The sequence below is a fragment of the Nicotiana tomentosiformis genome, chromosome 6 (genome assembly GCF_000390325.3).
Source record: "Nicotiana tomentosiformis chromosome 6, ASM39032v3, whole genome shotgun sequence".
Lineage (NCBI taxonomy): Eukaryota > Viridiplantae > Streptophyta > Magnoliopsida > Solanales > Solanaceae > Nicotiana > Nicotiana tomentosiformis.
The window spans coordinates 88,710,277-88,734,934 of record NC_090817.1 but is presented as its reverse complement, the minus strand read 5'-3'; the positions used below and the strand labels follow the sequence as shown (position 1 = coordinate 88,734,934).

Sequence of the window (24,658 nt, the reverse complement as noted above, 5' to 3'; positions counted from 1 at the left end):
CACGCACGGGAAGTCTTAATTAGGGGAACATGGATCTAGAAAGCAAAACGACCGGTCAGGTCGTTACATTCTCCACCTCTTGAACAAATATCCGTCCTCGAACGGGTCTAGAATCATACCTGGAGTGCTGAAAAAGTACGGATATCTTCTCCTCATGTCCTCATCGGTCTCCCAAGTCGCCTCCCCAACAGGTTGACACCTCCACTGAACCTTTACCACAGGAATCATCTTGGACCTCAACTGGTGAACCTGCTTGTCAACAATGGCAATTGGCTCCTCTTCATAACCCAAACTCTCAAATAGCTGAACCGTGTTGTAATTTAGTCATGTGACCTGTCGGCATGATACCTCCAGAGCATAGACAATGAAAGACTGGATGAACTCCCGATATACTAGGAGGAAAAGAAAGCTCATATGCAACCTCCCCAACTCGTCTCAATATCTCAAATGGGCCAATAAACCTTGGGCTCGACTTGCCCTTCTTTCCGAACCTCGTGATTCCCTTCATCGGCGAGACTTTCAAGAGAACATTCTCTCCCACCATAAATGATAAATCATGCGCCTTCTGATCCGCGTAACTCTTCTGTCTGGACTGTGCCGAGCAAAGTCGTTCCTGAATCAACTTTACCTTTTCCAAGGCATCCTTCACTAAATAAGTGCCATATAACCTAGCCTCGCCGAACTCAAACCATACAATGGACGAACGACATCGCCGACCATATACAGCCTCGAATGGAGCCATCTCAATGTTTGATTGATAACTATTGTTTTAAGCAAACTCGGCCAATGGCAAGAATCTATCCCACTGATCTCCAAAGTCAATGACACATGCTCGGAGCATATCCTCCAGAATCTGAACTGTCTGCTCTAACTGCCTGTGGGTCTGTGGATAAAAGGTTGTGCTAAGCTCTACTCGAGTACCCAACTCGCTCTGAACTGCTCTCTAGAAATGTGAAGTGAACTGGGGGCCTCTATCTGATATGATAGAAATAGGTACACCATGCAACCGAACAATCTCCTAAATGTAAATCTCGGTCAACCTCTCGGATGAGTAAGTAGTCACCACTAGAATAAAATATGCCGACTTGGTCAGCCAATCGATAATGACCCAAATGACATCAAACTTTCTCAACGTCCGTGGCAACCCAACAACGAAGTCCATAGTGATGCGCTCCAACTTCCATTCTGGTATAACCAACTGCTGGAGTAGGCCACCTGGCTTCTGATGCTCATATTTGACCTGTTGGCATTTTAGACATCTCGCAACATACTCAACTATGTCCTTCTTCATCCGCTGCGACTAATAATGCTGCCTCAAATCACGATACGTCTTCTTAGCCTCTGGATGAATAGGATACCGAGAACTATGCGCCTCCTCTAGAATTTTCTCCGTCAAGCCATCAAAATTAGGAACACATATGAGACCCTGGAGCCATAGAACACCATCCTCACCGATAGTAACCTCCTTGGCACCACCCTATAGTACCGTCTCTCTAAGAACCAACAAGTGCGGATCATCGTACTGACAAGCCTTGATCTGCTCAAGTAATGAAGACTGAGCCACAACGCATGCAAAAACTCGACTAGGCTCTGAAATATCCAACCTCGCCAGTCTGTTAGCTAAGGACTGAATGTTCAAAGCCAATGGCCTCTCCTCTGCCGAAATGAAAGCCAAGCTACCCATTCTCTCGGCCTTTCTACTCAAGGCATTTGCGTCTACATTCGCCATGCCCATAATACTCCTTTAGTAACTCGAGCCACCTGTGCTACCTCAAACTAAGGTCCCTCTGCTTAAACAAATGCTTCAAGCTGCGATGAATGGTGTAAACTTCACAGGACACCCCATAAAGATGATGCCTCCGAATCTAAAGAGCATGAACTATCGCGACCAACTCCAAATAATGCATGGGGTAATTCTTCTCGTGGGGCTTCAGTTGACGTGAAGCATATGCAATAACTCGCCCCCTGCATCAATACACAACCCATGACAAGCATTGAGCGATGCAATACACAGTATACATCCCTGAACCGGAAGGCAACACTAAAACCGGTGTTGTAGTCAAAGACGACTTGAGCTTCTGAAAGCTCGCCTCGCAATCATCAAACTATCTAAACGGAGCATCCTTCTGGGTCAATCTAGTCAAGGGAACTGCAATAGATGAGAAATCCTCCACGAACCGCCGATAATACCCGGCTAACCCCAAGAAACTCATAATCTCAATCGCTGTGGTAGGACGAGGCCAACCCTGGATTGCCTCAATCTTCCTGCGATCCACTTTAATGCCCTCACCTCATACAACATGCCCCAATAATGCCACATAATCCAACCAGAACCCACTCTTGGAGAACTTAGTATAAAGTCTCTATTCCCGCAAGGTCTGAAGCACTAATCTCAAATGTTGCTTGTGCTCCTCCATACTATGCGAGTAGATCAATATGTCATCAATGAAGATAATGAAAAATGAATCAAGATACGGCATGAACACTCGGTTCATCAAATCCATGAACACCATCTTAGTCAAGCCGAAGGACATCACCAAAAATGCATAGTGGCCATATCTAGTCCGGAAAGCCATCTTTGGAATATCCGAAGCATGAATCTTCAGTTGATGATACCTAGATCTCAAGTCGATCTTAGAGAACACTCTGGCACCCTACAACTGGTCAAACAAATCATCAATGCACGGTAACGGGTACTTATTCTTGATTGTGACTTTGTTCAACTAGCGGTAATCAATGCACATCCGCATACTTCCATCCTTCTTTTTCACAAACAACACTGGTGCGCCCCAAAGAGACATGCTAGGTCTAATGAACCCCTTTTCAAGAAACTCATGAAGCTGCTCCTTTAAGTCTCCCAACTCATTGGGTGCCATACGATTAGGCGAAGTATAAATAGGTCGGTTCCCAGCACCAAATCAATGCCAAAATCTATATCCCGATCCGGCGGCATACCAGGTAGATCAGCAGGAAAAATATCGAAAAACTCTCACACCACTGGAACTGAATCCAACGCGACAGTATCTGCAGTAGTATCCCAAACAAAGGCTAAGTAGGCCAAATAACCCTTCTCGACCATATGTCTAGCCTTCAAGAAAGAAATAATCCGGCAGGAAGTGCCGACAAACGAATCGCTCCACCCTAATATGGGCAACTCAGGCATCGCCAAGGTAATAGTCTTGGCATGGAAATCAAGAATGGAATGGTACGGTGACAACTATTTCATGCCCAAGATAACCTCAAAATAAACCATATCGAGAAATAGAAGATCCGCTCGGGTCTCATATCCATAAAAAGTCACCACACAGGACTGGTAGACCTAATCCACAATAATAGAATCACCCACTAGAATGGACACATATACAGGAACCCCCAAGGACTCACGGTACACATCCAAATAAGGAGCAAATAGAGAATAAACATAAGAGTAAGTAGATCCTGGATCAAATAATATCGAGGCATCCCTGCGACAAACAAAAATAGTACCTGTGATAACTGCATCAGAGGTGATTGCCTCTTGCTTGGCGGGGATAGCATAGAATCTAGATGGGGGATAGCATAGAATCTAGATGGAGCGCCACCTGACTGGCCTCCACCTATAGGACGACCCCTGGCCGTCTTCCCTCAACCTCTGGTCGGCTGGCCGGGAGGTGTGGTAACTGATGAAGCAAGCATGGGCCAATAGTCCTACTGCTCCACCTTGCCCCGAAGTCTGGGACAAAACCTCTTCACGTGGCCAAGATCCCGACACTCAAAACAACCCCTCGTAACGGTGGACTGCTGACCAGAGGTCTGACCCTGTTGGCCTGAATACCCACTAGAGGAACCCTGAATAGCTATCGGGTGGTAAGTACTCTCTGGAATGGTACTGAAATAGGGTCGTGTTGGAGCACTCCAAGCAGGCAGTGGTGCTAACTGCATGGGCCTGCTGGGATAACCCCTCATAAACTGACCTCTACCCCCAGGTGGGGCGCCACTAAATCCGCCAAGCTACTGGGGTCGTTTGTCCCTCGGTGCAAACTCTCCGCTGCGATTGCGAATACGCTCGATCCTCCAAGCTATATCCATGACCTGAAGAAAGAAAGTCCACACCTCTACCTCACGGGCCATAGGAACCTGAATCTCGGGGTGCAGACCCACAATGAAGCTCTGCACCCTCTCTGCGTTTGTGGGGAGTATAATAGCTGTATGGCGAGATAAGTCAATGAAGTTTGCCTCATAGTCGGTGACAGACATGTGACCCTAACGGAGTCACTCAAACTAACCCCTAAGCTCCTCTCTCTTAGAAGGTGGAATGTACTTCTCCAAGAACATATGTATAAACTAATCCCAAGTCAAAAGAGGTGAACCTGCTGGCCTGCTACAAATGTAAGCCTGCCACCATCTGTAGGCTTTGCCCTCAAGCTAAAAAGTGGTGAGTCTACCCCGTTGGACTCCAATATCCCCATATTACAGAGCCTATCCTTCAACCGGTCAATGAAATCATGGGGGTCCTCTGACCGCTCACCCCCAAAGGTGAGGGGGCGAAGTCTAGTCCATATGTCCAGCCGCTTCTGCTAATCAACGGTTGTGACTGGTACAACCACTGGCATAGCAACTGCAACAGGATGTGCTCCACCCATAGGTAGTGCACCTGGGGTCTGATAAACGGTAGTGGAGTGCCCTAGAGCCTAAGCGGTAGGGGTCTGTGCTCTCCATCCCACCTGAGATATGGAAGGGTCCGCTGGAAATAAACTGGCCTGCATCATAGAGTCCATGAACTGCAACATACGTCCCATGACCTCCTGGAATCCTGGTGCAGTCATGAAATCTACTGGGGCTGGTATAGCTACAGGCGCCTCATCCTACTCCTCAACAATAGGATCTTTCACTAGATTCGTTGGTGGTACGACGGGAGCAACCCTAGGGCGCCCTCGTCCTATGACTGTAGCTGGAGCTCTCCCCGAGCCTCTGCCTCGACCTCTAGCAATGGGGGGAGCAGCCCCTCGACCGCCTGGCACATCTTCCGCGTGCGTTCTCTCCATCTATGAGAGATCAATAGAAAGACACTTAGCACAATATAACCTGCACAATAGTAGATGAAGAAACAGAATTTTCCTAACACCCTATAACCTCTCGAAGATAAGTACGGACGTCTTCGGACCGATCCTCAAGACTCTACTTGGCTTGCTCATGAATCGAGAGACCTATGTGAACCTGGCTCTAATACCAAGATGTCACGACCCCAATTCGTAATAGGTAGCGACTGCACCTAATGCCGCTGTTAGGCAAGCCCACAAGTGAAACTACTATTTATTTACCCCTTTTAAACATTTTAAAAATGGAAGTTTTCTTTTTAAAGAACAGTTTAAACTAGATTTCATGCAACTATAACATCTCTTTTAAATAAGGTACCATCATAATAAGAACATCCATAGCGGTGAAAGAAAAGATAAATACAGCACTACCGAAATGCTAAATATCCCCCAAAACCAGGCGTCACAAGTGCATGAGAAATCTAGGGAATATACAACACTACTACAACTACTGTCTGAAAGTGATAGCCAGAATAGTAAATAAGGTAGAGGGAGACTCCGGTGTTGTAGATCGTAGAAAGGCAAGAAGCTCACCACTAAGTCTCCAAAAATGATCGTCTACGCACCCGCATGACTGCTGGTAGTACATGTCTCAGTACCTGCACATTAGTGCATAAGTGTAGCGTGAGTACGAAAAATAACACGTACCTAGTAAGTATCTAATCTAACCTCGTAGACATAGTGATGAGGGGACAACTAGACACTTATTAGAGGTCAAATGATAATAATATGAGTGCATAAGGTAGACATGGTGAGTATACAACAAGTATCAATAAAGACAATAAGAGCAACTACAATAAATACAATCAGGAGTCTGTATCACATCACCAACATATCATAACTGGTTGTGAAGGCGCTAACTCAATTATACCCAAACCGGAACCCGTTTTGAATAATAAGCACGAAGTTGCCGAGGCAAATGGTCTAATCCCATAAGAATAGTGGTACTCAGTACTGCTGAGGCGAATGGCCTGATCCAATACGAATAGTGTTACCATCATACTACCGAGGCGAATAGCCCGATCCTATAAGAGTGGTGTTATCATACTGCCGAGGTAAATGGCCCGATCCCATATGAGTGGTGTTATCATACTGCCGAGGCAAACATCCCAATCTCATAAGAGTAAAGAAATTTACCTCACTTGCAGAAGTACTTTCGAGACGAGAAGACATGGATTTTTATAGTTTATTAAGTATTCCCCAGTTTTCTAAAATAAGAAGCTAAGTCAATAATTCTAATTTAAATCCCCAGTCTCAGCTCTAATCAAGATTATTAATACACATGATAGGCACAAACAATAAAATTAAAAGCATGATGTGAATCTAAGTCTACCCGGACATGTCATGAAATATAGCTACGTACGGACTCTCTTCACCTTATGCGTACGTATCTCCCCACACAAGTAGCACATAACAATAATACGGCTAAGGGGATATGTTCCCTCTTATAAGGTTAGGCAAGAGACTTACCTCGATTCCAAGTCCTCAATCCGGCTCTCCAACCTCACTAGAACCCTTCAAATGACGCCGAGGACTACGAATCTAATCAAAAGTCATATATACTAGTAAATATATGATCAAAAGTTCATATTTTAGCCTTTACAGTAGTTACCCAACTCAATTTGGAAGATAATGAAATTCACCCCGGGCTCACGTGCTCGGATTCCGAAAATTTTCAAATATAACTCTTACCCATGAACTCCCAAAATCAAATATATAATTATCTCCCAATTCCACTACGAAATTCATGATCAAATCCCAAATTTACCAAAACCCTAGGTCCTTCACAAATTTCATAAATTTTCCATGTTCAATATACTTACAATCCGGGTATTTAACTTGAAAGTGGGTGGAGTTTACTTACCTTGTATTATAGATGAGAATCCCTCTCTAAGTGCTCTCAGAAACTCCTAAGACCAAATGCAAATGTGTGGGAAAATGGCCTACGTTTTGGATTAAAAACCATCACTGCCCAGCGACTTCCGCACCGGCGGCCACTTGTTCGCATCTCCGAAACCGCATTTGCGGTCAAAAGGTCGCATTTGCGATCCCCCACTGCCTCCAGCTTCCTCGCTTCTGCGGACGGGGAGCTGCTTCAGTGGGTCTGCTTCTACGGACTTCTTCTGCTTCTGCGGACTCCTTCCGCTTATGTGATCCACAGTCAGCCAGCCCAAGTCTGCACCTACGAAGCCTCGATCGCATATGCGACCTCGCACCTGCGACCACCCAGCTCCAGCCTCAAGTTCACTTTTGCGACCACTGGGCCGCTTCTACGAGCTCGCACCTGTAGCCCTTTCCACGCAGGTACGATTGCACCAAATCCGAAGCCACCAGCAGTCCCCATGTCCAAAACCAATTTCGATTCCAATACGATTCGCACCTGGGGGCCCCCGGGACCCCATCCAATTACATTAACGCATCCCACAACATATTATAGACTTGCTCCCGCGATCGGAACACCAAATATCATCAAAACCCACGAATCACACGCCCAAAACGCATGAATTCAACATGAAACTCAAAAACTTCTAAAAACACTTCCGCTCTTCTAATTTCTATCAAATCAACTCGGAATGAAGATAAATTTTGCATGTAAGTCATAAATCACCATAAGAAACTATTTCCAGGCTTAGAATCCCAAACGGGCCTTGATAACACCAAAGTCTACTACAACCCAAACTTAAAGAACTTGAAAAACCTTCAATGCGCCAACTTTCATTATTAAGCGCTGAAACGCTTCCGGGATATCCGAAACCCGATCTGAACACAAGCCAAAGTCCAAAATAATCATATGAACCTATTGGGATCATAAAATCCCGGTTCCAGGGTTGTTTACTCCAAACGTTGACTCAAGACAAACTTAACTATTATAGGCCACTAGTAAAGGAACTAAGTATTCCGATTTCAATCCAAAGCCTTCCAAACCTAAACTAACCATCCCCGCATGTCATAAGGAGCAAATATGGATCTGACCGGTCGGGTCGTTACAATTGTCAACCTTTTTTAGCTCTGTGGGACTCCCAGGTACATGAAGGGGAGAGAGCCAATAGAGAAGCCTAGATCCTGAATTATTTCCTGATGTACCTCATCTGGCACACCCCCAAAATAGACATCACATTTTCCTTGATTGGCCACCAAGCCAGATGCCAAGGAAAATTGTTGAAAGCAATCATAAAGTAGCCTAGTAAAGACCACATCTCCTCTACAAAAAAAATAATAAGTCGTCTGCAAATCCCAACTGTTTATATTCAACTTGTCATATCTAGGGTGAAAGTTAAAATCTAGATTATCTTTCAAAGTTTACAGTAGTCTACTAAGCTACTCCATGTCTATAACAAACAAGAATGGTGATAAGGGATCACCTTATCTCACCCCTCTTTTTGTAGCAAAATAGGCAGTTGCTTAACCATTGATGACTATATAGTATGAGACAGTCGAGACACATACCATGATCCACCTGACAAATATTTCTGGAAAATTCTGAACATTCAGGATTTGTTCGAGAAAGACCCATTATATAGAGTCATAGGCTTTTTGCATGTCGATTTTGATCATGAATCTAGGTGACACCCCTTTCCTCCCATATCATTTCACCAATTCATGGATAAGGATAATATTATCAGTTATGACTCTGCCAGGTACAAATGCAGCATGACTCCCATCAATGAGACTATCACTAACCCCTTTTAATCTATTAGTGAGCATTTTAGATATGATTTTGTAGATTATGGAGTAGCAAGAGAAAGGTCTATACTGTTTTACTGAGGAAGGGTTTTTAACTTTGGGTACTAGAGTGTTAGATGTGCAGTTTATAGAGTGGTATAGCTTCATGGTATTAAAGAAGTTCATAACAACCTTAGTTACCTTATCTCCAATTGTGGACCATGCCTTTTTGAAGAAGACTGAGTTAAAGCGATATATCCTTGGGGATTTATGATCACCAATCCCTTGTAGAGCCTGCCAAACTTCTGCCCTAGTGAATGGCTTGATAAGTTGCATCTGTTGTGTTCTAGATAGTATAGGTCCCCTCTTTATAACATCTAATTAGATTGTAGGTAATGTAAAATTTACAGTCCTAAGTAGGTTTTTAAAGAAACCTAGGATCTCCATCTCTATCTCATTTTCTGACTAGATAATGTCACTTATAATTGTAACAAGTGATTTTATCTGGTTCTGAGCTCTCCTATTCTTGATGCTGGCAAAGAAATAAGATGAGTTAGAGTCCACTAATTTGAGCCACTGTAATCTGGACTTCTGTTTGTATATGCTCTCCTCTATTAGGTCCCATTTTACTAGTTGATATCTTAGCTCTTTCTCAACTTCAAAATTATGAGGATACTGATCATATATTCTCATCTGTTATTATAGTATCTAGATGTCAGTCCTCGTGATTTTAATTTTATCATATATCCCAATGAACTCCTTTGTGTTTAAATCTTTCATTGCGTGTTTGATGGTTTTCAACTTGATCCAGACACTTTTCAAAGGTAGTACATTGTTAGTGTTCTTCAAGTTCTCTTCTACTGTCTTTCCAAAGTTAGGTTGATCGGCCAGACAATTCAAAAATTTGAATGATTTTGATGCTCTCCTCTATTGCCTCCCAAGCTCGATACTCTGTGGAAAATGGTTAGAAATGTACGGGTTTAGTACATGAACATGTGTAGGAGGCATATAGTTCATCCACTCTTCATTGACTAAGGGCCTATCAAGTTGAAATACATGGTTATTAGTCCACTGAAAGGTCTATATATTGCTTGTAACTCAGTCATGACAGCATCTTCCAAAAAATCTCTAAAGTCTCTTATTTCATTGTCTTGGACCATATTACCATGCACTATGTCCTCAACCTCAAGAATAGCATTGAAGTATCCCATTACAAGCCAAGGCTCTTGTTGTATATTCTCTATTTCTCTGAGCTTACTCCATAATTACTTCATATTATGTAGTGTGTGCAAACCATAGACAACTGTGATACGAAAGGCTAATGCAGAGTTATTAAATCTAATTGTAGCTTGGATGTACTAAGTATGGATACTTAGATTTGTGACCACAATGATCTTGGGGTCCTATATTAGCCAGATCCTTCCTCTGTTATTTGGAGAAGCATTTGAGAGCCACTCTCATGTAGGTGCAATTTTATTAAACACCTGGCCTACTTTACATTCATGAACTCTATGTTCTATAATAGCTATAATACTAACTTTATGTTTTTTAATAAACTCCCTTTTGGTTATACACCTTGTTTATTCCCCTCACATTCCAAGTGATGATTTTCTTCTTAGTAATTGGGGGAATTGGTTTGGGTTATCCATATATTAGCCCTGATTCCCTATTTATTACTTCCTCTATTTTATTTTGTGGTTATGTAACTTGTCGGGGAGCTTGGTGTCAGGTTTGGGAGAGTTTCAAAGTGGAATGGGACACACAGTCCCTAAATTGGAAGTTTAAGTCGTAGGAGTTGACTGTAATTTGACTTGTGTGAAGATGACTCCGGAATAGAGTTTTGGCGGTTCCAATAGCTCTGTATGGTGACTTGAGTTTTAGGAGCATGTCCGGATATTGATTTGGAGGCCCGTAGGTCATTTCGACATTAATTGGCGAGCTTTCAAAAGATCAAGATTGTTTTGACTACAGCCTCAGTATTGGTATTGCTTACGGGTTCGGGGTCTTATACTGTATATTTTGATGCGTCGCGCATTGGTCTTGGCACGGTGTTGGTGCAGGACGGTAGGGTAATTACCTACGCGTCTAGACATGAGAAGAACTATCATGTCCACGACCTCGAGTTAGAACCTATTGCTCATGCCTTGAAGATCTGGCGGCACTATTTGTATGGTGTTCCTTGTTAGGTCTACACCGATCACCGGAGTCTATAGCATCTATTCAAATAGAAGAGTCTTAACTTGCGGCAGCTAAGGTGGTTAGAGTTGCTTAAAGACTCTGATATCACTATTCTATATCATCCCGGAAAGGCCAATGTGGTGGCCGATGCCTTGAGTAACAAGGCGGAGAGTTTGGGCAGCTTAGCATATCTACCGGTAGTATAAACTCCATTAGCCCTGGATGTTCAGTCCTTGTCCCACCAGTTTGTTAGATTGGATGTTTTTGAGTCGAGCCACATTTTGTCTTGTGTGGTTTCTCAGTCTTCTCTTTATGATCGTATCAGAGAGCATCAGTATGACGACCCCCAAATGTTTGTCCTAGTGGACACGGTTCAGCACGGTGATGCCAATGAGGTCACTATTGGAGATGATGGTGTATTACGAATGCAGAGCATGCTATGTGTGCCCAATGTATATGGCTTGCATGAGTTGATTCTCCAGAAGGCTTACAATTCGCGATACTCCATTCATCCAGGTGCCACGAAGATGTATCAGGACCTGAGGCAGCATTATTGGTAGAGGAGAATGAAGAAGGACATAGTGGAGTATGTAGCTCAGTGCCTAAATTGTCAGCAGGTAAAGTATGAGCATCAGCGGCCAAGTGGATTGCTTCAGAAGCTAGAGATCCCATAGTGGAAATGGGAGAGATCACTATGGATTTTGTTGTTGAACTCCCATGAACTCAGAGGAAGTTCGATGCAGTTTGGGTGATTGTGGATAGATTGACCAAGTCAGCTCATTTCATTCCAGTGGTGACTACTTACTCTTCAGAGCAACTGGCTCAAGTTTACATTGCGAGATTGTCAGGCTTCATGGCGTGCCGGTATCTATCATCTCTGACCGGGGTACACAATTTACATCGCGATTCTGGAGAACAGTACAACATGAGTTGGGTACTCGGGTGGAATTAAGTACAATATTTCACCCTCAGATGGACGGACCATTCGAGCGCACTATTCAAATATTGAAGGATATGCTTCGTGTGTGTGTGATGGAGTTTAGGGGTTCTTGGTATTATTTCTTGTTGCTTGCGGAGTTTTCCTACAACAACAGTTATTAGTCGAGCATTCAGATGGCCTCGTATGAGGCTTTGTATGGTAGGTGGTGCCGGTCTCCGGTGGGTTGGTTTGAGTCAGGTGAGGCTAGGCTATTAGGTACAGACTTGGTTCAGGATGCTTTGGAAAAGGTTAAATTGATTTAGGATTGACTTCATACATCCCAATCCAGACAAAAGGTATAAGCGAATCGAAAGGTTCGCGATGTTGCATTCATGGTTGGGGAGCGGGTCTTGCTCCGAGTTTTTCCCATGAAGGGTGTTATGAGGTTTGGGAAGAAGGGCAAGCTGAGCCTTAGGTATATCGGACCTTTTGAGATTCTTGGGAGGGTTGGAGTGGTGGCCTACAGACTTGCACTACCACCCAGTCTAGCTGCAGTTTATCTAGTGTTCCATATTTCTATGCTCCGGAAGTATCACGGCGATCCGTCTCATGTGTTAGATTTCAGTTCAGTCCAGTTGGACAATGATCTATCTTATGTTGAGGAGCCGATGGCCATTTTGGACAGGCAGGTCCAAAAGTTGAGGTTGAAGAACATTACTTCAGTTAAGATCCAGTGGGGGGGGTCAGCTAGTCTAGGAGGCAACTTGGGAGACCTAGCATGATATGTGTAGCCGTTATCCTCATCTTTTCACCACTTCAGGTATGTCTCTATACTCGTTTGAGGACGAACGTTTGTTTTAAGAGGGGGAGGATGTAACGACCCGACTGGTTGTTTTGAGAATATTAACCCCGATCCCCTATTTATTTATTCCTCTATTTCATTTTGTGGTTATGTGACTTGTCGGGGCCCTTGGTGTCGGGTTCGTGAGAGTTTCTAAGTGAAATAGGACACATAGTCCCTAAAGTAAAAGTTTAAGTCGTAAGAGTTGACCATAGTTTGACTTCTGTTAAGATGACTCCAGAATAGAGTTTTGGCGGTTCCAATAGCTCTGTATGGTGACTTGAGCCTTAGGAGCGTGTCTGGATGTTGATTTGGAGGTCATTTTAGCATTAATTAGCGAAAGTTGGAAAGTTGGAAGATTTTTGAAAGTTTGACCGGAAGTAGACTTTTTGATATCGGGGTTGGATTTTTATTCCGGAATATGGAGTAGGTCAATAATATCAATTATGACTTGTGTACAAAATTTGGTGTCAATCGGATTTGTTTTGGTATGAATCGACGTTGATTTCAAAAATTGGAAGTTCATAAGTTGATTAGGCTTGAATTGGGATGCGATTCGTGTTTTTGATGTTGTTTGATGTGATTTGAGGCCTCGACTAAGTTCGTATCGTGTTTTAGGACTTGTCAGTATGTTTGGTTGAGGTCTCGGGGGCCTCGGGAGTGATTCAGACCATATTCGGCGCATTTCAGAACATTTAAAATTGCTGAATTTGGTGCTTCTGGTTTCCTTATACGCGATCATGAGTGGATTAATGTGATCCCGAAGGATAGTTTGGCACTGGGGGAAATTTACTCTATTCGATCGTGAGAGGAGGTCTGCGATCGCGGAAGGTTAGCTTTCAGTGAATCGCGAACGCGTGAAGGAAGTCGTGTTCGCGTTGAAGAATTGGCGAGGCCGGGGGCTGAGGCAGTTTGTGCTACGCGATCGTGTGACCTATGATGTGGTCGTGAAGTTGAGGCAGACTATTTATCGCGTTCGCGATTGGTTTTCACGCGATCGCGAAGAATAAATTGGAGTTGGGTAGAATTTGTATTACGCGATCGCGAAAGGATTTCTGCCATCGCGATGTGTAAATCACTGGGCAGCAGAACTTAAATTTTAAAATGAGAGTTTATTCTCTTATTTCACAATTTTTACATTGAGAGCTCGGATTAAGGCGAGATTTTGAGGGATTTTCAAAGGGATTATTGGGGTAAGAGTTCTTAACTCGTTTTTGATTAAATTCCATTAATCTATCATTGATTTTATCATTTAATTAGGGATTTGGGTTGAAACATTGGAGAAAATTGGAGGAAACTTCTTAGGCCGAATTTTGGAGATTTGAGCGAGATTTTGGTATCGGATTTGTGTAATTCTTGTATGGTTGGACTCGATATCGAATGGGTGTTCGGATTTTATAACTTTGGTCGTGTTCCGAGACGTGGGCCCGGGTCAACTTTTTGTAGCGATTTTTCAATTCTTAGCTAAGATCATTATTTCATTATTTAAATTAGTTTCCTATAGTTATATTTATAGTATAAAATTATTTTGGCTAGATTCGAGCCGTTCGGAGTTGGAAAATCGAGGGAAATGCCTTCTAATTGATTGATTGAGCGTGGTTTGAGGTAAGTGACTTGTCTAACCTTGTGTAGGAGAAATTTCCCTTAGGATTTGGTATTGTGGTAATAATTTGTGATATGTGAAGGCCGTGTACGTGAGGTGACGAGTGAGTACACGAGCTAAATGTTGAAATTTTGATTTTTGCTACGTAGTTTCCTTTTCATGCCTTAATTGAGTTACTTTACCACGTTATAGTCATCATGTTTAGCCTAATTTCATATGTCTACTTGTCTTATCTCCTATTTGCAACTTGTATCATATGTTTAGTTGAATTACTTGCTTTTCTTGATTTCCGTATTCATTACTTAACTGTGAAAATTCTTTACTTGAAACTGCTATCCTTGAAATATCATTTATTTATTTGTTGTGTTTTGGATTTCGTGTTATTGTTGAGGTGATTGTTTGGTTGTTTGCATGAGGTTTCTACCGTGTTGTTGTTATTGTTGCATGAGGTTTCTATCGTGCGGTTGTTATTGTTTGCACGAGGTTTCTACTGTGCGGTTGTCATTGTTGCACGAGGTTTCTGCCATGCCGTTGTGATTATTGATACGCATGCGGTGGTATAAGGTTTGGGTATTGAAACGCATGCAGTGAGATAAGGTGGGCTTGATACGCGTGGCTAGTAGGGGAACGACTAGAAGCCAAGCAGTGTGATAAGGTGGGCTAAAACGCGGGATGTTATTTAGGGAAAATGATTTTCAAAAACCAAATATAAAGGCTCTCGCGGTGATATAAGCAAAGACTGTGATTTGTTTTTACGATTTAGGACTACGAGGCGGTACATCAGGTGTGCCCCTATTGATATTCTTTATTTGTTGTATTGTTTGGTTCTTGTTTTCCTTAACATGTAAAATTCTTGTTTTCCTTTCGTGTGGTATTAGCTTTCCTCGATTTCGTGTTGTTATTTCCCGTAAACTCTTTATTGTTCACTTCCCTGTCATTTCCATTATATCATTATATCTTCTGACTTGTTTCTTATTATCTCCAATAGGGCCTTGACCTGACCTCGCCACTACTCTACCGAGGTTAGGCTTGGCACTTACTGGGCACCATTGTGATATACTCATACTACGCTTCTGCAAATGTTTTGTGCAGATCCAGGTACATCCTATCAGCCTCGGTATTAGTGCGTTATGTTGCTGCTTGCAGACTTCAAGGTACACCTGCCCGCGTCCGCAGGCCTCGGAGTCCCCTTATACCGTATTTTCCTTATTTCTTTATATTGTTTTATAGACAATGATGTATAGGATTGTGAAGCATTGTATCTAGAGCTTGTGACTCATAACTCACCTGATTTTGGGAAATTGTACGTATTAAGCTTATAGTCTACTGATGAAATTGTTGAAGTTATGAAATTTTAAGTTTTTATTTGATGTTTCTGCATATTGATAGGCTTACTTAGTCTTAGAGACTAGGTGCCGTCACGATATCCTACGCAGGGGATTTGTGATCGTGACATCTTTCAATATGCTTGGTTTGTTGGTTTATCAGGTTTTGTCTTACTCCTCTTGCATGACTTTGAGCTGGTGGATCATTACCCATCCATGTCAGTGAGCTGAATCCATTATTTGTGTCGACCATTTCTTCTTTGGTTCCCCCATTGTTTGCTAGCTTGGTGGCTGATTTTTCTCTCACTACTGGCCATCCTTCTATTTGTGTTCCATTTGGAATAGCCTGAGCTTTGTCATTATTTTCTTTTCCAACAGTTGGCTGGGCATTACCACTTATCCTCTGTACTTGAGTACCATGTTTATCAGCTATCTTCAAAACATAGTCGTTCATTCTCCATACTTTCACAGGCTTTGGGTTCTTCCCTTTCTGTGGTTGTATAGGCTGCTTCTGCATATTTACAGCCTTACAGTTATGTCCTATTTGTGAGCATGCAACACAACTTTCAGGCTCCCAGTCATATGCCACTTCCAGTTCAATCACACCACCCTTAGGGTCTTTCATTGTGATGCATTTAGGTAGCAGTCTTATGACATTCATTTCAATGAGAACTCTAGCATATGATATGCGTGCAATATTTGTAGTTCAATAATCAATGTATAAAGGAGTACCTAGTCCACTGCTGATTTTGCTCAATGATTTCCCTCCCCAACGGCTTAGAGGTAGGTTTTGGAATTTGACCTATATTGGAATAGTTTTAAGGATTTTATTTTTGAAGTTCAAATCTGCAGACCACTCCTTCATTATCACAGGCCTGTTTTTAATTGTATTGGATCCTGAATACAGTACCTCGTTCCTCTCCTCCATGATCTTGAATCGAATGATGAAGTAGTTATCGTTGTGATAGTATATCTGGGGCTTTCCTGCAAGTTTCCAATGTGTTGTATGAAATCTCTCTACTGCTCCCATTGATGGGGAATCTCTAATGACATATAAGATAATAGCCAATTTTCATTTCTCACTTTCCTCTTCAATGTCCTTCTGATCAAGTTTAACAATTTTCTTTCATTCCTGTATGATAGGAGCTACATACCTTAGATTCATGCCTTTTGATGCCAATTTGTTCCATGTCACAACATTGGCGTAGGTTTGTGTACTTCTTTTCCCGTCAGGTAGGTCAATTTAATATTTTCCTTTGTACCCTATGGGCCTCGGCATTCTCATTACCCTTTAACTTGTTGCTTCTAGGCTCCATTGGTGTAGTAGGGTTTTCATGGATTTGAATAGGTATAACACCAGATATCCAAGGGGATAAGTTGTCCAACGGGACGGGTAGGTCCGGCCCATCCCGATCCCGGTCCCGTACAGTCCCGGCCCAATAAATATTAAACGGGACTGGGCCTATATTAAATGGGACATGGGATGGGACGGGCTACCCATTTTGTCCCGGTGGGCCGGCCCGTTAAACTCCCGTCTCATCTTGTCCCGTCCCGCCAGCTTGCCAATTCGAGAACAATGTCCCACAAAAATTATAGATCAGTTACAACGAAACTATATAGGAGCTTACAAATATTAGTATGATAATTTATAATAAGCTACTAAGAGGCCTAATTAAAACAGAACCCTTCCTAGAAGGTGGCTGCATAGATTAGGTGCTCTTCAAAAGACTTGTATTTGTATGTGAAATTTGTAACTTCTATTAATAAAATAAAAGGTTTTAGCCTTGAATTTGTTTTATGAATTGTCTTACTTAGTTACTTTATACCTTGAGATTATATTAAATAAATTATAAGTCTATTATAATTACTAAAATATTTCGTCACAAGTCTTTAATATTTTATAATTTTTTACTTAGTTTCTTTATAATTTATTAAGTTTTAAGTTTATTAAAAAGGTCAAAGTCGTTGCAAACTTTAAAAACTTAGTCATTGAAAACTTTTAAAAAATAATTGTTGCTATCTATAAAAAAAAAATAGCAGTTACAAATTTAATGCTTAATATTTAAATAATTTTTTTTTAAAAGGCCCACTTATGGCCCACGTTCCGTCCCGTCCCGTTTGTTAGTGGGATGGGATGGGCCTACCGTTCATGTCAAAGTCCATCCCGTTCTGTCCCGTCCAGATAATTTTGTCTCGTCCTATCCTAACCCGTTCCGTTGGACAGCCTTACCATTGGTGTAGTAGGGTTTTCCTTGATTTCAACAGGTTTAACACCAGATGTACTCACTGCATTACTAGTAGTACCGCCATTGCCAACCTTGCCGCATGTGCTTGGGTTAGTGAAATTAGCTATTGATTTCCCTTTCCCAGTACTTGGCGTGTCCACAAGCCCATGTTTACCCAATTGACTAGCCTTGTCCACCGGTATTTGTTTCTTTGTAGCTCCATGGGAATTTTCCCTAATTGGTGATTTTCCATTTCCAAATCCAACCTTCAATTCCTCGAGTAGCACGAGATCTGTCAACAAAATTTTCCTCGCCCTCTTTCGTGGCCGTCCTCGCCCTCCCATTTCGGTAACCAACGTGCGTTAGTAGAATCACCTAAACAAGCGCCGAGAGAGAAATGAGAGAGTTTCAGACCAAAAAATGATGATATACTCTTACTTGACTGAATTCTAATAGTGTTATTTATATATTTACATCTATTAGTTTTGTAAATATATAAATCAAATCAACATAATTAAATTTTATATATTATCATTAGCAGGTACAAATCATTAAAAAAATTAGATGCTATCAATAGTTACAACAATTATATTGCAACAATAAATTGTAAAGTTGCGTTATTTGCGCACCATGATAAATAATACTACTCCATATTATTATTGAAGAAATCGAATAGTACTTTTTGAGTTGATCACTTTATAAGATGCTCTTAAAGATATAAGTTATAATAATAATAATAATAATAATAATAATAAAAGTAATAATAATAATAATAAATAAAAAAATAACAACAACAGCAGCAACAACAACATCAACACCACCAACAACAACTAGGGGTGTCAATGGATATTCAAAAATCGACTAAACCGACTGAACCGTACCGTACCGTACCGAACCGATTTTTAGGTTTCTTTTTAAGAAACCATAGGTTTTTATATAAATCTATAATTGCACCGATAATTAGGGTATATTTTTTATTTTATAAAAATAAACCGAAAAAATACCGAACCGTACCGAATAACTTTTACATGTGAAAAATATATTTATCTAGTAAGTTTAAAAAGAATAATGCATTAATTTTTTCTTTGGGCCTTGGAATTATGCAAACTATTACAAGCCAACAAGTAATTAAAATCAAAATACTAATTCCTAAAACCTATTATGCTACATCTACTTAAACTAAGTTATTTCAAGTATATTTATTAGCAAGACACAAAGTATTCTAGCGATAATGAGTAGCAAACTACAATGTATTGAATATGTTTCCTTTCATATAATTTAGATTTATCCTTTTGAATAGTTAATCTTCTATATACTTTATTCTTAAGTCCCAACTTGGTTAATATCTTTTCGCTCGTATGATTTATATTTTCTTTGCCTTTGTTTGATTTCTTTTACGTTATTGTAGAATAGTTGATGGATCTATACTCTAGCAATCATTTATTATTTTTAATTCATCACTCTTTAAACAGTAAAAATGTCTAGAGAGTTTTGCTAAGTCCTATAACATAACGTATATTATTGCATTCTACTTCTACTGGTGAATTTTACATGATATTTAAAAAAATACCGAAAATTAATTTAACCGTACCGATACCGATTAGAAACCGACATGATTGGGACGGTTTCGAAAAGTCTAATTTTGGTTATACATAATAGAATAACCGAAAAATTGGTATGATACCAATTTTATAAAATAACCGGCCGAACCGAACCATAACAATAACAATAATAATAAGTTGATGGTTTTAGAAATACATTAAGTTTATTAATTGAAAATTTTCATTTAAAATAATACCCTTCACTATTATTACTCATGTTTTTAAAAACTTGATTATCTTTCAATTCAAATTTTTTTCTAATTTCAATCAAATTCAAAATTACTTTATCTAATTCAAAAAAATTATCTTTTAATTTAAATTTTCTTTTTATCGCATAGCCCAATAGATATTGTCTTAAAATTGTCAAGTTCCTTTTTATTAGCTTGCCATTTGACTTAACCTATATATGAGAGATATTCTAGTATAACAAATTAGATAATATTTTCATGAAATTTTAGTTTTAAAAATCGATACTCTCCCTTTTGGATAGAAAATGATTTTCTTGAAAAATATTTTCTACAGTCAAACTAAAAGTAAATTTATTTTCAGAAATAATTTTCTCTAAAGTATATTTCTTGTCATACTACAAAAAACTTGATGGAGTAGTTTGACTGAATCTCGAATAATAGTAAAGGATAAAATGAAAATAGCTAAAAATATTAAGGTGTTTTTATGTAGATGTAAAAATATAAAAGAGAAATCATGGACCAAACTACAAATAGAAACTTCGGAATCCGACATGTCAGACTTCAACTACTCCTATAACGAACGGAAACTTCCTATCTCACGGCGGCTTCTCTCCTACGCGCCTTTCTGATTCTATATTTCAGACGTTTAGTCCTCATCCAAGTCAATTTGGTGAAAAGAAATTCTATCTTTTTCACTTCTTCTGCAAATTTAGCGTAGAATAAATCGTAAGGGCTATTTTAGGTTCGAAGTTGGACGATCATCAGCGAGAGAAACACGCAATTGGATTTATTGCTGTTCGATCTTCTACTCAAGGCTTTGATTTTAGGAGCTTCAGAAAAGGAAAAATGGAGAAAATGAAGAATATATTGAAGCCGAAGCCGAATCCGCAACAGCTTTTGAGAGATTGGCAACGTCGCCTCCGACAAGAGTGCCGAAATATCGAACGCCAAATTCGAGGTAAATTTTTTTTTTCCTGATGATTTGAATGTCTGATGATTATTGGGTCTCAACTGATTTTGGTTAATTGCATGTAATTTTGGGATTTTCTTTGATCAGATATACAGAGAGAGGAGAAGAATGTAGAGAAATCAATTAAAGAAGCTGCAAAGCGAAATGACATGGGTTCTGCCAAGGTAATTTAAAACTGCTACTTATAGTTGAAATTTATACATTTTCTTGTTTGACTTAATCTTCTGCTGATGATTGCTGTGGGGCTTTATTTGGTAGTTATGTCATAGCCAAAACTTTATTTTCTGATCCATGGGATTAAGGAGTTGTTTTATCTATGTTGAACATACTATGGCTTCCCGGCATTCCAGCATAATCATCATTAGTTAGTTGCCTTCTATTTTCATGTTTTTATGTTCTAGTACTCATATATCAGTGTTATGTGTTTATCATAGGCACTAGCGAAAGAGCTTGTGAGATCTAAAAGAACTGTAAATCGATTGTACGAGAACAAGGCGCAATTAAATTCGATATCTATGCACCTTGGAGAAAGTGTCGGTATGATCACACTCTTACTCTATCTTGTATTTTGACATTATTTATTGGCAAGTGTGCAGTTGCTCCTCTAAGCTATTTGATGAGCAAATTATTGGAAGCACTATATGTATTTTTCTGAAGATGAAGTACCAATAATTCTTGATGCGTTCTCCCTTATCTGACTCATTAACATTTTAGGATGTACTTAAATTCACTCCTTATGGGCTTCTCAGTTTCCTGGGTGTGTGTACTCTTGTTTAAGGACATTTTCAATGTGAGATCTTATTATGCCCTAAATCAAACTAAATGTCCTGTTGTACTTTTGCACCCTCCCAAGGAAAAATATATCTTGTATAATTTATTGAGTTGGAGTTTCCAGATGCATAGCTAATGGCATGTGGGTTAATTGTGAGGTAAAAGATTTCTTTTTGATTTGTAGATGTCGGGAAGTTAGAATTAAGACTCCCAAATGTTTTATACTTCTGGTGTCGTATGACAAGAGGTGAAACATTCTTTTCGGGGGAGAGGACGACTGTAAATATTTTGGTAAACAAACTAAAAATCTAATATTTGAGTTGATATAAAGGGAGTACTTTTTACATTTATTGTCATTATCTTATAAAGCATACCTCGTGCTCATCACCACTGAAAGGAGAAATGGAACTTCCTCTCGCTGTTTCATATCATCCCAAGTTCCCAATAGAAGGAATATCATCAATGGCAGTGAACGCAGTCATGATTGACCCATTGACCCTACTTTCTGTTGCTAGTGCTTCCTATTTCTTTCTAGTTCTGTCGCCCACCATGTTTTATTGGAACTGTCCAAAAATTATTGGAAAGGGAGCTTCTAACTAATCTCTCTATCAATCATAACATGATCACTTGTTGCCTGTTTGGTCCTCAACTGTGATGATAGTTGGTTACGGAAATGATGATAACTCCCATTGATCTCTTAAAAGGGTCAGGAAATCTTAATGGTCCAGAATATGTCAGCAAAACATGAAATCGTGCATTATTTGTCATATCTTACCTAGTTTGGCTAACGCTTTTCAAGATTATTTTCTCTTGCTTCTAAGTTCTGATTTTACATGCTACATTTTGCTACTATATCTTGCAATACTGAGTTCACCATGGAGTTTGTACGTATACATTCTAAAGGTTGGATATCATCTTTAAGAATTTCTGATCGAAATCCTTCTGCTCCATTACATGTTTGCATAATGTTTTCCTTCAGATAAGTAGCAGCACTGTAGATTGCTAGACAACCATATTTTGATTGCTTAAGCTGGATAAATATGTATTCATTTGCTAACTTTATTCATCTGTATGTTGAATTTCTTCAAGTATCTCATGATCTTCTAATGCTTTTTTGCAGCTATTGCTCGCACAGTGGGGCATTTGTCCAAGAGTGCTGAAGTCATGAAGCTTGTTAATAATCTTATGAAGGCTCCAGAAATGGCTATGACGATGCAGGAATTCAATAAAGAGATGACCAAGGTATCTATTTGGTATTTTAGCTTTCTAAGCTTTGAAGAGACTTCTGAGTTCTCTATTGGTTGGTGAATAACTTTTGGATCTGTATGATTCTGGATTTTAAATAGTTTGTTACTATCTATGATGCGACATGATCATGTTTTGTTCTTTGTATACTCTTTCTTCTTCTGCACTTCGACTTTCCTTTCAAATCAATTAGCCCGCCTCCCTAATGAGAAAATGAGATAACTTCTGCACTTTGACTTAACTTTTGAATCAATTAGCCAGCCTCCACTTTTTTCTTTTTTGGTTTTTTTTGTGTGTGTGTGTGTGTGTGTTTCTGCTTGAAATGGAAAATGGAATCACTCTTTCTCTACTGTTGTTGCAGGCTGGTGTCATTGAAGAAATTGTGAATGATGCAGTGGACACTGCATTGGATTCAGAAGACATAGAAGAGGAGATTGAAGAAGAAGTTGACAGGGTATTAACTGAAATTGCTGGTGAGACTGCTGCGCAACTTCCTGAAGCAGTCCGAAAGGAGAAGTTAAAGCAACCTGCCCAGTCACTAGGAGATGCAGAGGTATGTCACATCTATAAACCACTGCATAGAAGTTTAATTGATCTTTTCAATGATGGAATAAAGTGATATGTAATTCTTGCAGGGTGCTGACGACGAGGAAGATCTAGAAGAACTAAGGGCTCGTCTTGCTAAAGTAAGATCATAAGTGATACTTCAGCTGACTTCCAGTTCCTGAGGGTTCAGTATGTGAAGTGGCAGAGCTCCTTGTATGATCTGCTGCGGCTGCATCTTCTTTCTGGATCAGGAAATAGTAGAGTACTTTCTGTATCTTAAAATCAGCTGCTCTGTAAAGTCTCATCAAGCTCTTGATACCGTGTAGTCATTGTCCAAATCTGAGCTTTATCCTCTCACGCTGTGTTATGGAAAATATGATGTTTTTCAATGTATGGAAATGAAACACTATGTAATGACATTTATTTGCTGTCTAGCAGAATTAGCAGTTTAATCTATCTACTTAGGAGTTCTTTTCCTCCTCTTTTTTTGTTAATTATTACTTTCAATCCACTTTCCTTCTTCTGTTTTTCAGTAGAAGGATTACTGTTATTATAGAAAATCTTCTGATGTTTCTTGTTTAATCCGTATTCATACATTTTCTTACATGTTCAATTTCTTTCTTCTACATCACTTTGTATTCTTCGAACACAGGATTTAGTGGGATATTTTGTTAATATTTCCAGCCTACTTTTAGTGGTATGATGATTCATCCCACGGAGTGAAAATGTCACCTATATACATTATCGTTATGTTACACTGGTATTTGTTTTGCGGGTCATTGATCATCTATGAAGTATATGATGTTTTGGTCTAATTCATTTACCGCTTTTAGTTAAAATGTTAGGATCTGCAGTGCGTTGTCATTTTCATTATGGCCTGAGATTAACAAGATAACTATTTTGCATTTAAGTATGCACGTATAATTAATTTCAGATAGAAGAAATCTACAGTCTAGATGACAAACCTGGTACAGCACTGACAAAAGAATTTGCATACTTTCTCTTTTCACCTGTTATAAATCTCTGTCCTTTCTTTGATATGAAATGCATACTGGAAAGACATGCGCTTGCTTATTCTGGTTTCTTGGCTAAGTATTCTAGGTGTTATGATGGATTAGAGATTTGACTTCAATGTTTGCAGCAGTCAAAGGATGTTAAGGAACTATTTATAGAACTTGTCTTTTTTTCTTTTTCTTTTGGGAGTCTGTTTTTTATAGTTGTTTAAAATATTGCTAGGAGGAAACATTTGGAAACTGAGAACTTGCTTTTATCAGCGGCGGATCTAGGATTTCTAGAAGGAAAATTGACACTGCATAGCCGCTCTCAAAATAATAGTAGCTGAAAACATGTATATATTTACATTTATGTATGTTATGTATAAAATACACTATTTTGTGGCTAATGTCTCCAATGTGCACAATCTCTCTACATACTTTATCAGCCTCAAATCTACTCTAATCATATTGCTTTCACGCCAAATGATGTAAACTAGCATAGCAAGAACGAAA

At 39.9% G+C, this 24,658-nt stretch overlaps 1 protein-coding gene across 1 annotated transcript; it reads left to right on the top strand.

Moving 5' to 3' along the window:
• The first annotated feature begins 20,154 nt into the window (after window positions 1-20,154).
• Window positions 20,155-23,732, top strand: LOC104109965 (vacuolar protein sorting-associated protein 24 homolog 1-like). Its single transcript, XM_070177547.1, has 7 exons — window positions 20,155-20,288; window positions 20,361-20,576; window positions 20,676-20,752; window positions 21,023-21,125; window positions 22,480-22,601; window positions 22,966-23,157; window positions 23,240-23,732. Exons 2-7 carry the CDS (start codon window positions 20,465-20,467, stop codon window positions 23,300-23,302), a joined length of 669 nt encoding a protein of 222 aa, XP_070033648.1. The 5' UTR covers window positions 20,155-20,288; window positions 20,361-20,464; the 3' UTR covers window positions 23,303-23,732.
• The last annotated feature ends 926 nt before the right edge of the window (window positions 23,733-24,658 follow it).

Coding starts and splice junctions, on each gene's coding strand:
- LOC104109965 (XM_070177547.1), top strand. CDS start 20,465: ATGGAGAAAATGAAGAATATATTGAAGCCGAAGCCGAATCCGCAACAG. Junction 20,577..20,675: donor TATCGAACGCCAAATTCGAG/GTAAATTTTTTT, acceptor TTCTTTGATCAG/ATATACAGAGAGAGGAGAAG. Junction 21,126..22,479: donor GCACCTTGGAGAAAGTGTCG/GTATGATCACAC, acceptor GCTTTTTTGCAG/CTATTGCTCGCACAGTGGGG.